At 45.5% G+C, this 13,559-nt stretch overlaps 1 protein-coding gene across 1 annotated transcript; it reads left to right on the top strand.

Moving 5' to 3' along the window:
- The first annotated feature begins 9,411 nt into the window (after positions 1–9,411).
- Positions 9,412–12,649, top strand: NR0B2 (nuclear receptor subfamily 0 group B member 2). Its single transcript, XM_048826100.2, has 2 exons — positions 9,412–10,107; positions 10,974–12,649. The coding sequence occupies exons 1-2, from the start codon at positions 9,564–9,566 to the stop codon at positions 11,252–11,254; spliced, it is 825 nt and encodes a 274-aa protein (XP_048682057.1). The 5' UTR covers positions 9,412–9,563; the 3' UTR covers positions 11,255–12,649.
- Positions 12,650–13,559: the final 910 nt, after the last annotated feature.

Here is a 13,559-nt window from a genome sequence, read left to right as displayed (position 1 = left end):
TTCAGAGAGATCTCGGTGCTTTCCAGTGTTAGTGGTACAAAGAGGCTACCTTGGGGAGATGTTTGTTTAATGATCTAAGAATCAGTTTTGAAATATGGGGATTCCTTGGAACTGCAGGTACTAATAATTAGGCTCTCTTCAGCCCTTTGTTCTTCAGAAGAAGTTCAATTTATTTCCATGCAGTTTGCTACATGTGGGTTTTTCAGACAAGATCTTCAAAATCCAGTGGGATGATTTTCAGAGGTGCTCAGCATCTGAAGCTCCCCTTGACTTCACTGAGTGCTCAGCCCATCTGAAAATCAGGTCATAAGGCCCTTTCAAGCTGCACTTTCAGTAAGAACTGTGGATTTGTCTCACTGTCCTTAGCCAAAATCTCCATTCCACTCACTGTTGAATACAATATGTACTGACTATCCACTGTTGTGGGAGCCTTCAGCATGAAAGCTGCTGTAAAAATGACATCCAATAATATGCTGTAAGTGCAGTTCAAATAGAGGTTAGAAGGAGTTTGGAAATGTGGAGGTACTCCTTTGGGTGAAATTTGTGTTTGTGTTTCCTTATCTTGTTGGTTGCTCAGATTTTGGAGGGGAGAGAAAAGCTGAAATAGTAGTTGGTTAAGTAGGTTCTTATATTTTCACTCGCAAATCCATTGCTATTCGATCTTCTAAATCCAGGGCTGAAAAAATTAAGCAACATGTATGTATCATATTGAAGAGAAAATATCTACTTTAGGGTTCCTTGGAGATGATGTGTAGTAATGTGGAATTCGGGATTCTTAGTGGTGATTAGAAAAGGAGTACTTGTGGCACCTTAGAGACTAACCAATTTATTTGAGCATGAGCTTTCGTGAGCTACAGCTCACTTCATCGGATGCATACCGTGGAAACTGCAGAAGACATTATATACACACAGAGACCATGAAACAATACCTCCTCCCACCCCACTGTCCTGCTGGTAATAGCTTATCTAAAGTGATCATCAAGTTGGGCCATTTCCAGCACAAATCCAGGTTTTCTCACCCTCGGACAGTGGGGTGGGAGGAGGTATTGTTTCATGGTCTCTGTGTGTATATAATGTCTTCTGCAGTTTCCACGGTATGCATCCGATGAAGTGAGCTGTAGCTCACGAAAGCTCATGCTCAAATAAATTGGTTAGTCTCTAAGGTGCCACAAGTACTCCTTTTCTTTTTGCGAAGACAGACTAACACGGCTGTTACTCTGAAACCTGTCATTAGTGGTGATTGTGATTCAGAATATGGAGCTCTTCCTTCTGAAGCAGTTCTGAGCTAATGCTCCAGTATGGTATTAGGAGATCTTGTGCTGCTGGAAGTGCCATCTTTAGGATGAAATGTAAAACTGAGATCCTGAGCATTTGTGATCACTAAGAGTTCCATGGCACATTTTGCAAAGGGGGCCCAGTGTCCTGTATTTATTTATTTAGAATCCTAGACTATCAGGGTTGGAAGGGACCTCAGGAGGTCATCTAGTCCAACCTCCTGCTCAAAGCAGGACCGATCCCCAATTAAATCATCCCAGCCAGGGCTTTGTCAAGCCTGACCTTAAAAACTTCTAAGGAAGGAGATTCCACCACCTCCCTAGGTAACGCATTCCAGTGTTTCACCACCCTCCTAGTGAAAAAGTTTTTCCTAATATCCAACCTAAATCTCCCCCACTGCAACTTGAGACCATTACTCCTTGTTCTGTCATCTGCTACCACTGAGAACAGTCTAGAGCCATCCTCTTTGGAATCCGCTTTCAGGTAATTGAAAGCAGCTATCAAATCCCCCCTCATTCTTCTCTTCTGCAGACTAAACAATCCCAGTTCCCTCAGCCTCTCCTCATAAGTCATGTGTTCCAGACCCCTAATCATTTTTTTTGCCCTCCGCTGGACTCTTTTTCCAATTTTTCCACATCCTTCTTGTAGTGTGGGGCCCAAAACTGGACACAGTACTCCAGATGAGGCCTCACCAGTGTCGAATAGAAGGGAACAATCACGTCCCTCGATCTGCTGGCAGTGCCCCTACATATACATCCCAAAATGCCATTGGCCTTCTTGGCAACAAGGGCACACTGTTGACTCATATCCAGCTTCTCGTCCACTGTAACCCCTAGGTCCTTTTCTGCAGAACTGTTGCCGAGCCATTCGGTCCCTAGTCTGTAGCGGTGCATAGGATTCTTCCGTCCTAAGTGCAGGACTCTGCACTTGTCCTTGTTGAACCACATCAGATTTCTTTTGGCCCAATCCTCCAATTTGTCTAGCTCCCTCTGTATCCTATCCCTACCCTCCAGTGTATCTACCTCTCCTGCCAGTTTAGTGTCATCTGCAAACTTGCTGAGGGTGCAATCCACACCATCCTCCAGATCATTTATGAAGATATTGAACAAAACCGGCCCCAGGACCGACCCTTGGGGCACTCCACTTGATACCGGCTGCCAACTAGACATGGATCCATTGATCACTACCCATTGAGCCCGACAATCTAGCCAGCTTTTTATCCACCTTATAGTGCATTCATCCAACCCATACTTCTTTAACTTGCTGGCAAGAATACTGTGGAAGACAGTGTCAAAAGCTTTGCTGAAGTCAAGGAACAACACGTCCACTGCTTTCCCTTCATCCACAGAACCAGTTATCTCGTCATAGAAGGCAATTAGATTAGTTAGGCATGACTTGCCCTTGGTGAATCCATGCTGACTGTTCCTGATCACTTTCTTCTCCTCTAAGTGCTTCAGAATTGATTCCTTGAGGACCTGCTCCATGATTTTTCCAGGGACTGAGGTGAGGCTGACTGGCCTGTAGTTCACAGGATCCTCCTTCTTCCCTTTTTTAAAGATGGGCACTACGTTAGCCTTTTTCCAGTCATCCGGGACTTCTCCCAATCGCCATGAGTTTTCAAAGGTAATGGCCAATGGCTCTGCAATCACATCCGCCAACTCCTTTAGCACTCTCGGATGCAACGCATCTGGCCCCATGGACTTGTGCACGTCCAACTTTTCTAAATAGTCCCGAACCACTTCTTTCTCCACAGAGGGCTGGTCACCTCCTCCCCACGCTGTGCTGCCCAGTGCAGTAGTCTGGGAGCTGACCTTTTTCGTGAAGACAGAGGCAAAAAAAGCATTGAGTACATTAGCTTTTTCCACATCCTCTGTCACTAGGTTGCCTCCCCCATTCAGTAAGGGGCCCACACTTTCCTTGACTTTCTTCTTGTTGCTAACATACCTGAAGAAACCCTTCTTGTTACTCTTAACATCTCTTGCTAGCTGCAACTCCAGGTGTGATTTGGCCTTCCTGATTTCACTCCTGCATGCCCGAGCAATATTTTTATACCCATCCCTGATCATTTGCCCAATCTTCCACTTCTTGTAAGCTTCTTTTTTGTATTTAAGATCAGCAAGTATTTCACTGTTAAGCCAAGCTGGTCGCCTGCCATATTTACTATTCTTTCTACACATCGGGATGGTTTGTCCCTGTAACCTCAATAAGGATTCTTTAAAATACAGCCAGCTCTCCTGGACTCCTTTCCCACTCATGTTATTCTCCCAGGGGATCTTGCCCATCAGTTCCCGGAGGGAGTCAAAGTCTGCTTTTCTGAAGTCCAGGGTCTGTATTCTGCTGCTTTCCTTTCTTCCTTGTGTCAGGATCCTGAACTCGACCATCTCATGGTCACTGCCTCCCAGGTTCCCATCCACTTTAGCTTCCCCTACTAATTCTTCCCGGTTTGTGAGCAGCAGGTCAAGAAGAGCTCTGCCCCTAGTTGGTTCCTCCAGCACTTGCACCAGGAAATTGTCCCCTACATTTTCCAAGAACTTCCTGGATTGTCTGTGCACCGCTATATTGCTCTCCCAGCAGATACCAGGGTGATTGAAGTCTCCTATGAGAACCAGGGTGTGTGATCTAGTAACTTCTGCGAGTTGCCGGAAGAAAGCCTCGTCCACCTCATCCCCCTGGTCCAGTGGTCTATAGTAGACTCCCATCACCCTTGTTGCTCACACTTCTAAACTTAATCCAGAGACTCTCAGGTTTTTCTGCAGTTTCATACTTCCTTAGCTCTGAGCAGTCATACTGATCTCTTACATCATTACATAAAATACCGCAATCCTAACTCAGACAAACATACTGACTTCAATGGGAATTCTGCATAATTCAAAACAGTGAATCTAACTAACCTTTCTCTGTCCAGGTTCTTATAACATGCTCACCATCATAGTATCTGAGTCCTACTACAGGAGGAGGTGAGAGGTTCTGCCATTAAGTTATTTCCTCCTGTGATGCTGGTAGATCAGATGCCAGCTTTTGCCAAGGCTGAAGATGTCAGCTGAGCACTGACAGATAGATAGATAGCTGGAAGGAAACCAAACTAGCTCACCTGTATGTTAGTATTATTCAAGATAGGTGTTAGACTTGTAAAGACATGTTTAGTTTCTGTAAAATGCTTGTAAATTGCTGTATGCATTAATCTTACTTGTAATGTCTGTATCCCATTCTATAATGTAATATGTCAGTTTTACTTTATAGCTGTAAAATGTTGCTCTGAATTTGTGGACCCAGGCAGGAGGAGTGGTTCCCCCACCCATCAAGAAGGGCTATCAAAACTAAGTGGACCATTGTGAAACATCACGATACAAGGACTGGATTAATGGTCCTCTCACACCTATGAAGGTGCTATGTGCAAGGAAGCTCATCTCATCAACTTGGATTATGAAAGGAAATGTAGATAGCTGGCACAAAAATTTGTCGTCTCTTTGCTGTTTGGACTCTCAAAGGGCTGGAGCTAGGAAATTAGCAGAGATCCTCGGGGTCAACTTGGGTTAGCCCTAAAAGACATTTGGTTCTGACAGATTACTACATCTCTGTCACCTTTTGAAACCATAGACTGTAACTCATGTATGTATATCTGTTGCCTGCTTTAACCTGCAAATAACTCTTTTTTCTTTTTCCTAGTTAATGAATCCTTAGTTAGTTTACTATAGGATTGGCTACAAGTGTTATCTTTGGTGTAAGATCTGAAATACAAATTGACCTGGGGTAAGTGACTGGTCTCTTGGGACTGGAAACAACCTGAATCTTTTTGTGATCTTTGGTGTATGGCAACCAGCTATCACTCATCCAGCTTGCCTGGGTGGCAAGATAGACTGGAGTGCCCAAGGGGACTGTCGGGGACTCCATGGTAAGATTGGTTTCAGAGGAACAGCCGTGTTAGTCTGTATTCGCAAAAAGAAAAGGAGTACTTGTGGCACCTTAGAGACTAACCAATTTATTTGAGCATGAGCTTTCGTGAGCCACAGCTCACTTCATCAGATGTGTACCGTGGAAACTGCAGCAGACTTTATATACACACAGAGAATATGAAACAATACCTCCTCCCACCCCACTGTCCTGCTGGTAATAGCTTATCTAAAGTGATCAGCAGGTGGGCCATTTCCAGCACAAATCCAGGTTTTCTCACCCTCCACCCCCCCCACACAAATTCACTCTCCTGCTGGTGCTAGCCCATCCAAAGTGACAACTCTTTACATAATCAAGTCGGGCTATTTCCTGCATAGATCCAGGTTTTCCTGACGGACTACAGGCCGTCAGGAACACTATCCCCGATAATGTAGTTCCGGACTACAGGCCGTCAGGAACACTATCCCCGATAATGTCACGGCTAACCTGGTGGCTGAACTTTGTGACTTTGTCCTTACCCATAACTATTTCACATTTGGGGACAATGTATACCTTCAGATCAGCGGCACTGCTATGGGTACCCGCATGGCCCCACAGTATGCCAACATTTTTATGGCTGATTTAGAACAACGCTTCCTCAGCTCTCGTCCCCTAAAGCCCCTACTCTACTTGCGCTATATTGATGACATCTTCATCATCTGGACCCATGGAAAAGAAGCCCTTGAGGAATTCCACCATGATTTCAACAATTTCCATCCCACCACCAACCTCAGCCTGGTCCAGTCCACACAAGAGATCCACTTCCTGGACACTACAGTGCTAATAAACAATGGCCACATAAACACCACCCTATACCGGAAACCTACTGACCGCTATTCCTACCTGCATGCCTCCAGCTTTCACCCTGACCACACCACACGATCCATCGTCTACAGCCAAGCTCTGCGATACAACCGCATTTGCTCCAACCCCTCAGACAGAGACAAACACCTACAAGATCTCTGTCAAGCTTTCTTACAACTACAATACCCACCTGCAGAAGTAAAGAAACAGATTGATAGAGCCAGAAGAGTTCCCAGAAGTTACCTACTACAGGACAGGCCTAACAAAGAAAATAACAGAACGCCACTAGCGGTCACCTTCAGCCCCCAACTAAAACCCCTTCGACGCATTATTAAGGATCTACAACCTATCCTAAAGGATGACCCAACACTCTCACAAGTCTTGGGAGACAGGCCAGTCCTTGCCTACAGACAGCCCCGCAACCTAAAGCAAATACTCACCAACAACCACATACCACACAACAGAACCACTAACCCAGGAACTTATCCTTGCAACAAAGCCCGTTGCCAATTGTGCCCACATATCTATTCAGGGGACACCATCACAGGGCCTAATGACATCAGCCACACTATCAGAGGCTCGTTCACCTGCACATCCACCAATGTGATATATGCCATCATGTGCCAGCAATGCCCCTCTGCCATGTACATTGGTCAAACTGGACAGTCTCTACGTAAAAGAATAAATGGACACAAATCAGATGTCAAGAATTATAACATTCATAAACCAGTCGGAGAACACTTCAATCTCTCTGGTCACGCAATCACAGACATGAAGGTCGCTATCTTAAAACAAAAAAACTTCAAATCCAGACTCCAGCGAGAAACTGCTGAATTGGAATTCATTTGCAAATTGGATACTATTAATTTAGGCTTAAATAGAGACTGGGAGTGGCTAAGTCATTATGCAAGGTAGCCTGTTTCCTCTTGTTTTTTCCTACCCCCCCCCCCAGATATTCTGTTTAACTTGGATTTAAACTTGGAGAGTGGTCAGTTTAGATGAGCTATTACCAGCAGGAGAGTGAGTTTGTGTGTGTATGGGGGTGGGGGGGAAGTGAGAAAACCTGGATCTATGCAGGAAATAGCCCGACTTGATTATGTAAAGAGTTGTCACTTTGGATGGGCTAGCACCAGCAGGAGAGTGAATTTGTGTGTGGGGGGGTGGAGGGTGAGAAAACCTGGATTTGTGCTGGAAATGGCCCACCTGCTGATCACTTTAGATAAGCTATTACCAGCAGGACAGTGGGGTGGGAGGAGGTATTGTTTCATATTCTCTGTGTGTATATAAAGTCTGCTGCAGTTTCCACGGTACACATCTGATGAAGTGAGCTGTGGCTCACGAAAGCTCATGCTCAAATAAATTGGTTAGTCTCTAAGGTGCCACAAGTACTCCTTTTCTTCATGGTAAGATTGTTATAGTGCTTCAGGAGTTCACGTTTGTTACTGAGTTGGTGAAATTTAATTATTGAACATACAGCCGGTTTGAGGTGTTTGTCTGCTTTTTGACAGTCTGCCCTGAGGTTGGCACTCATGGTCATGAACCACTCCAGACAGCATGACACCTCCCCCTCTGATCCTGCTGCTATAGGTAGAGAGCTATAAAGCTTGCCTGGGATGCAGAACTCCTGAAAGAGCAGTCAATTTTCCTTTCTTTTGCTAAATGCTAACTCTGGTCACAGAGCATCTGATTCGGCAGGTTTGCAGCCCTTTCTCCAATGATATGCCATCTTAGATGGCTTTCTCTTCAGTTCTGCCTAATCTGATAATAATAGCTCATATGTAACCCAGACCTTCCTCTAGCTCTCTTATCCTGGTTTTAATTCCACAGTGAGATTTGTGGATTCTGGCACTGATCATATAGTAAGACATCTGGGGGCAGAAGTGCTGATCTTATTTTATTCTAATTTCATGCAGAGAGTAAATCAATGAGAGCTCAAATCAACCCTTTACTACTTACAATGCTGGTCTGGTGGACAGATGCCCGTGACTCAACCTGTCTAAATGAACCTATTAACATTATGAAAATTACACCGTTTACCATTGGGAGAAGGGGGCCGGCAGTCATTATTTTCCTAAGACTTTTCATAGTTTGGTGATCTCCACTGGGCACCTCTAGTGACAAAAAGTTCCCCTCTGTCCTGCACTGGGGAAGTGGATGTCTTCTGCTCCCTTGTAAACATGTCATCTACCTCTTTCTTCACTCCATTAGGTCCCGCTCTGTATTCCCACCTAGCTTTCCCAGCTGCTTCCCTCCAACTCACTAAGGCAAGGAACTAGACAGCATGGCTCTTCCTTCCTTCATGTTCTTTAGGATTGGGCTCCAGGAGCCTGGATGGGATAGGGGTTTCAACTAAGTGACTTCTTCCTGCCCTAGAAATTCATCTGAGTCATGGCACTCAAGTTCAAGTTGCAGTGGGGGAGATTTAGGTTGGATATTAGGAAAAACTTTTTCACTAGGAGGATGGTGAAACACTGGAATGCGTTACCTAGGGAGGTGGTGGAATCTCCTTCCTTAGAAGTTTTTAAGGTCAGGCTTGACAAAGCCCTGGCTGGGATGATTTAATTGGGGATCGGTCCTGCTTTGAGCAGGGGTTTGGACTAGATGACCTCCTGAGGTCCCTTCCAACCCTGATATTCTATGATTCACTCCTTGAAATGTGAAGACATATCAATCCATGTATCTAACCTGTGTCTAATGCAATTCCTGTCTATAAACTGATGAAATCTCCAGGGAAATCAAGACAAAAAGTAAAAAGACCCTCAGACTCCCCTGTATTTCCCCCCTCCCTGAAACACGTAAGAATACCTGAGGCTCCAGCCTTCCTCTGAGGACTAGAGATGCCCTTTGTAGTTTGTTGGGTTTCTTTTCTTTATCTGCAACAACGGCAGCCTGTTGTCAACAAGGTTAAACAAACAACCTGCTGATAAAATGACTTCCAGGTTGCTCTTTCCAAGGCCGGAGTTTACAGGCTGTTTTGCTACTGGTCTCTTGCTCCAGACAAGGGCTGTGTGTGTGTGTGTGTGTGTGTGTGTGTGAACTCTTTGGCAATGACACCTGTCATATAGCATTGCCTGATTACATACCTGGGGCCTTGGTGCCATGGTACGGGCAAGGTTAATGACTTCATTTATACTGTTTGGGTAATCCAGATAAGAAGGCCACTCAATCTGTCATCCGGATCTGTCCCATCCTCCTGGCCCCAACTGGCACTTTCATTGAGAAAACTCTTATCGGCACCACGTGGAGGCCCCACTTCCCTAGCCAATTAGTCCAGGGTCGAGTTGTTTTTCAATGAATGCTGCTCGGTCAAAGAGAAGTCAAGGCTGCTAAGGGGGTGTTTCACTCATCACAGAGTCTTATAAATAGAGCCAGGAATAACAGCCAAGGAGGTGAGAGGGGCTACTGAGCTGGGAGAAGCAGGCTGCAGTCAGAGAGCTTTGATTGATACAGCAGCATTTGCAAGGGACTAGTCGTGCTCACAGATCCATCCGGCCAGGTGCACAAGAGTTTCATCCTTCTTGGGACCTGACAGGATCCGCTTGCCAGGCTCAGCAATGACTACAAGCAACATGGACCTGGACTATGAGAGGTGCCGGTGCCGCAGTGAGGAGAACCGAAACGCCATCCTCTATACTCTCCTGAGCCAGAACCTGAACCACAACTGGGGCAGCCATAACCCATCCCAGCAGCGCTGCCTGTGCCAGAAACGTCGCACCGTCTGCCTCCAAACCCCCCAGGTCACCTGCCAGGCAGCCTCTGATGTCCTTGTGAAAACGGTCAGCTTCATGAAGAACCTGCCCTCCTTCCAGCTGCTTCCTTGGGGAGACCAGTTGCTGCTTCTGGACAGCTGCTGGGCTCCCCTCTTCATTCTGGGGCTGGTTCAGGAGATGGTGACATTCGAGGTGATAGAAACTCCAGTCCCTAGCATGCTCAAGAGGATTCTCCTTGATGGCCAGAGTAAGAGACAGGAGCCTGAGAGGACACAGCCCACCCTAGCCGGGGTGCAGCGGCTGCAGTGCTGCCTGAACACATTCTGGAGCCTGGACCTGAGCCCTAAGGAATATGCTTACCTGAAAGGAGCCATTCTCTTTAACCCTGGTGAGTGCCTAATCCTCACACACCTTTCCATCGGCAGGGAGAGAAGGCATGGCACACAATAGCATCTAGCAATGAATATCTATCTATCTGTCTATCCATTCATCCAGGGAGCGCAAATCACTTTACAAGCTGGAAGGAGTATCCCCATTTTACAGACAGGAAAACTGAGGCACAGAGCATTTTAGGGGCAAATTTTCAGAGGTGCTGAGCATCTCCAGCTCCCATTGACTTCTGGAATTCAGGCTGTAAGTGACTTTCCCCACTCAGTCACCTGCTTTAATTCATAGATCTCGGAGTCAACTATGCTGATAGGGATGGCTCATTAGGTTTGCAGTCTCTCAAATCCTAACAGGGTTGATTCAGTTCTTCATCTTTCTAAGGCAGATAAACTGAGTCCTATGCAGTTTACTGTGTGTGAAGAGGGAAGGGGATATTTTAAATAAGACTTTAAAATGGAGTTCTTGCATATCCTTCAGGGACAATAGGATGTTAAGGCATGTTTTGCTAGAGCTGGGGTTTGCCCTGGCTTCACTGATCAATATTTCGCCTCCCTTGTTGTGTTACACACTATTAAAGAACTGGTGCTCTCCACCCCAGAAGTGGCTGCATTTCAGTGGTGCTCCATGTATGAGTTAGTGAAGTACTTTAGGGTCCCTTGGAAGGTATGTATACATGCTAAGGCGGCGTGTATATTTCTCTGCCTGTGCCTGTGTGCGGTCAGTAGAAATTGATTGTGACTCGCTAGCAATAGTGCCTAGCCAGCCTTCAGCAGAGGCACATGCACGGTAAGAGTCTGGGACTGAGGCTCTGCTTCCCAAGCTAAGTCCAACTTTAATTTGTATTTCCTGTTGTTTCTCTCTCCATAGATGTCCCAGGTCTCAGGGCCTCTTTGTACATTGAGAGCCTCCAACGGGAAGCACAGAGAGCGCTCCGAGAAGTCCTAGTGCCCCTCCACTCAGAGGACAAGGGCCGCTTTGCCCGCATCTTGCTGATTGCCTCCACCTTGAGGTCCATACCTCCTGCACTTATCACCAATCTCTTCTTTCGACCGATCATTGGCAATGCAGACGTTATTGAGGTGATCACTGAAATGCTGTACGAAATAACCAGCAGGCGACTGACTCTTTCATCACACACAGCATCCTAAGAGATCAGATTCAGCGGCCACTCTCACATGCACCTCCTGAGGATTGAGTTGCGTTCCAAGGGATGGTAATGTTAATCTGGGAGTGGGGATTTAGTGGGAAAGATACTGTGGACTTGCAGACACCTGGATTTGTGTTTATATTTCACTTGGGCTCAGGCAACAGCTTGAGCGATTGAAAATCTCAGCTAAGGCACAAAACACTTAAGAATGTAACTCTTATTTAGCGTTTGTTTACAGCAGACATCAGCCCCTGTACATACTGAACTCATAAAGCCAAGTCGTTTCTGAAGTGTGTGTGATGTTACTATTTCACTGCACAGTAACGTGAAAAAAGCACGACCAATGTCCTTAAAACATTCCATACAAAATAATCCTCTGGGCTGACATTTTTCCTGGGAAATATTCAGGTCAGAGAAGCACTTATCTGAGAAAGGAGGGGATTGAAACAAGGGCTTTGAACTAAATGGAGTCTTACCGTTTTAAAGGATAAAATTGCCATAGAAAGCCTCTGTTACACACACACAACCTGATTTTTAGATGTGCTCAGCACTCACTCTGCCTGCCATGCTCAGTGGATTCTGTGGGTACTCAGCACCTTTGAAAACAGGCCTGCAATACACAACACATTGGATTAGAGCATGATCCAAATTTTGTGATTCAGGGTCAAATCTCAGCCTGTTCTGCCATTGATTTCAGTGAGGCCAGGATTTCACCCTCACAGTCTATGCATACATACGGGCCTAATTCTGCAAACTGTAGTCACGCTGAGCAGTACTGAGAGTGAATGGAATCACTGATATGAGTGCTACCAGGTATTGTGGAATCAGGCCCTTATATAGTACCTGTGTGTGTATTGTGTGACTGGTTAACTAAGTGCCTTGGAATCTTAGAGAAGTAGCCATAAAACATCTATCCCTGTTTCAAACAGACGGTATTAAAGCTAAAAGGGTTCACAGAGAGCCACATTTTGCCACCCTTACTCAAACTGAGTAGTCATGTAGAAGAAAATGGGACTACTCTGAGTAACGTACCACTTAATGTTTGTACCACTAATGTTAGGGTGGCAGAATCTAATACCTTTTGTTAATGCATGAGCTCAAGTGGCTGAGGGCTCCATTTTAGCTAAATGTTATGAAGGTGTTTGCAGTGATATTAAGAACAGGTAGGGCTGGTGATCTTATGTCCATTTGTGTAACAGTGAGTGATATTACGTAGATGGTACACACTATAGAGGAGGAGCTGTAGTGGTTGCACAAGAGCATTCTGCAGCAGAGCGTCTGCTTCCTAGACTACTGACTGGTTGCTCCCGCTCCCCCATACTAGGTGCTGATCTATACAAAGAAAACAGCCTTTGCACAGAGTTCAGACATCAGTATTTTGTGAGTGGATGTTAGTCTGTGATTTGTATATAAAATTCAGTAAATTATTTTTTTTTTAAAATAAAATGTATTACATTTTGGAAAATGGTGGTTCTGTTTTGGAAACATTGGTGCATGTTGCATTTTACTGAAACTTAGAAAAGCCTGCCACAGGTTTGAGAACCCAAAGATGATTCAAATGGGATGAGGCACAGTCTCCAGAAAATGCCCTCAAAAATGCATCCTGTCTTGACAGCATTTGTCATCTTAAACTGCAAAACAAAATTAATGTTGTACATAAACATTGCTGAGGAAAGGTGTCTGATTAATAGTGATGGAGACTGAACAGGAAAATCACAGGAAGCAGAATTGCAACTTTTCCCCTATGATGCTTCCCTTCACCAACCATACCTCCGTCCCACCCTGAAGGCACTGGGCCAGGTTCTGAAGTGATACGTAAACGAGACTCCCTGACACTCACTTAGGGTGTCTCCATTAGAAAAGCTAGAGTGGCGCAGCGGCAACACTAGACTCCCTTAGGCCTGGTCTACACATAAAACTTCGATCAACCTGGTTATGTTGCACAGGATTTGAAAAATGTTGTGCCCTAAGCACTGTAGTTAGGTAGACCTAACCCCTGGTGTAGGCACGGCTATGTTGACAGAAGGATTCTTCTCTCGACCTAGCTACTGCCTCTCAGAAAGATGGGTTACCTACATTGACTGACTGAAAAAACCTTTCCCTCTACGTGGGAAGCATCTACACTACGGCGCTACAGACACACAGCTCCAGTGCCCTAACTGTGCTGCTGTAGTATAGACGTGGCCTGTATAATCTGTATACCGGGGGCCAGATTCAGAACTGATGTGGAAGAGTTGTGTGTAAGTGGGTGTTAGCCTCAGGGAGCCTTAGTTGGTGTAATATAATGTGGGTGGTCCCTACCCCTG

The sequence above is a fragment of the Caretta caretta genome, chromosome 19 (genome assembly GCF_965140235.1).
Source record: "Caretta caretta isolate rCarCar2 chromosome 19, rCarCar1.hap1, whole genome shotgun sequence".
Classification (NCBI taxonomy): Eukaryota; Metazoa; Chordata; order Testudines; family Cheloniidae; genus Caretta; species Caretta caretta.
Note: the sequence above shows the minus strand (reverse complement) of the source record. Positions and strands in the feature narration are given on the sequence as shown.

What these genes read in the sequence shown, in the direction of transcription:
- NR0B2 (XM_048826100.2), top strand. Translation starts at nt 9,564, where the DNA reads ATGACTACAAGCAACATGGACCTGGACTATGAGAGGTGCCGGTGCCGC. An exon ending in AGCCATTCTCTTTAACCCTG is followed by an intron (nt 10,108 to 10,973) that starts GTGAGTGCCTAA and finishes CTCTCTCCATAG; the next exon opens with ATGTCCCAGGTCTCAGGGCC.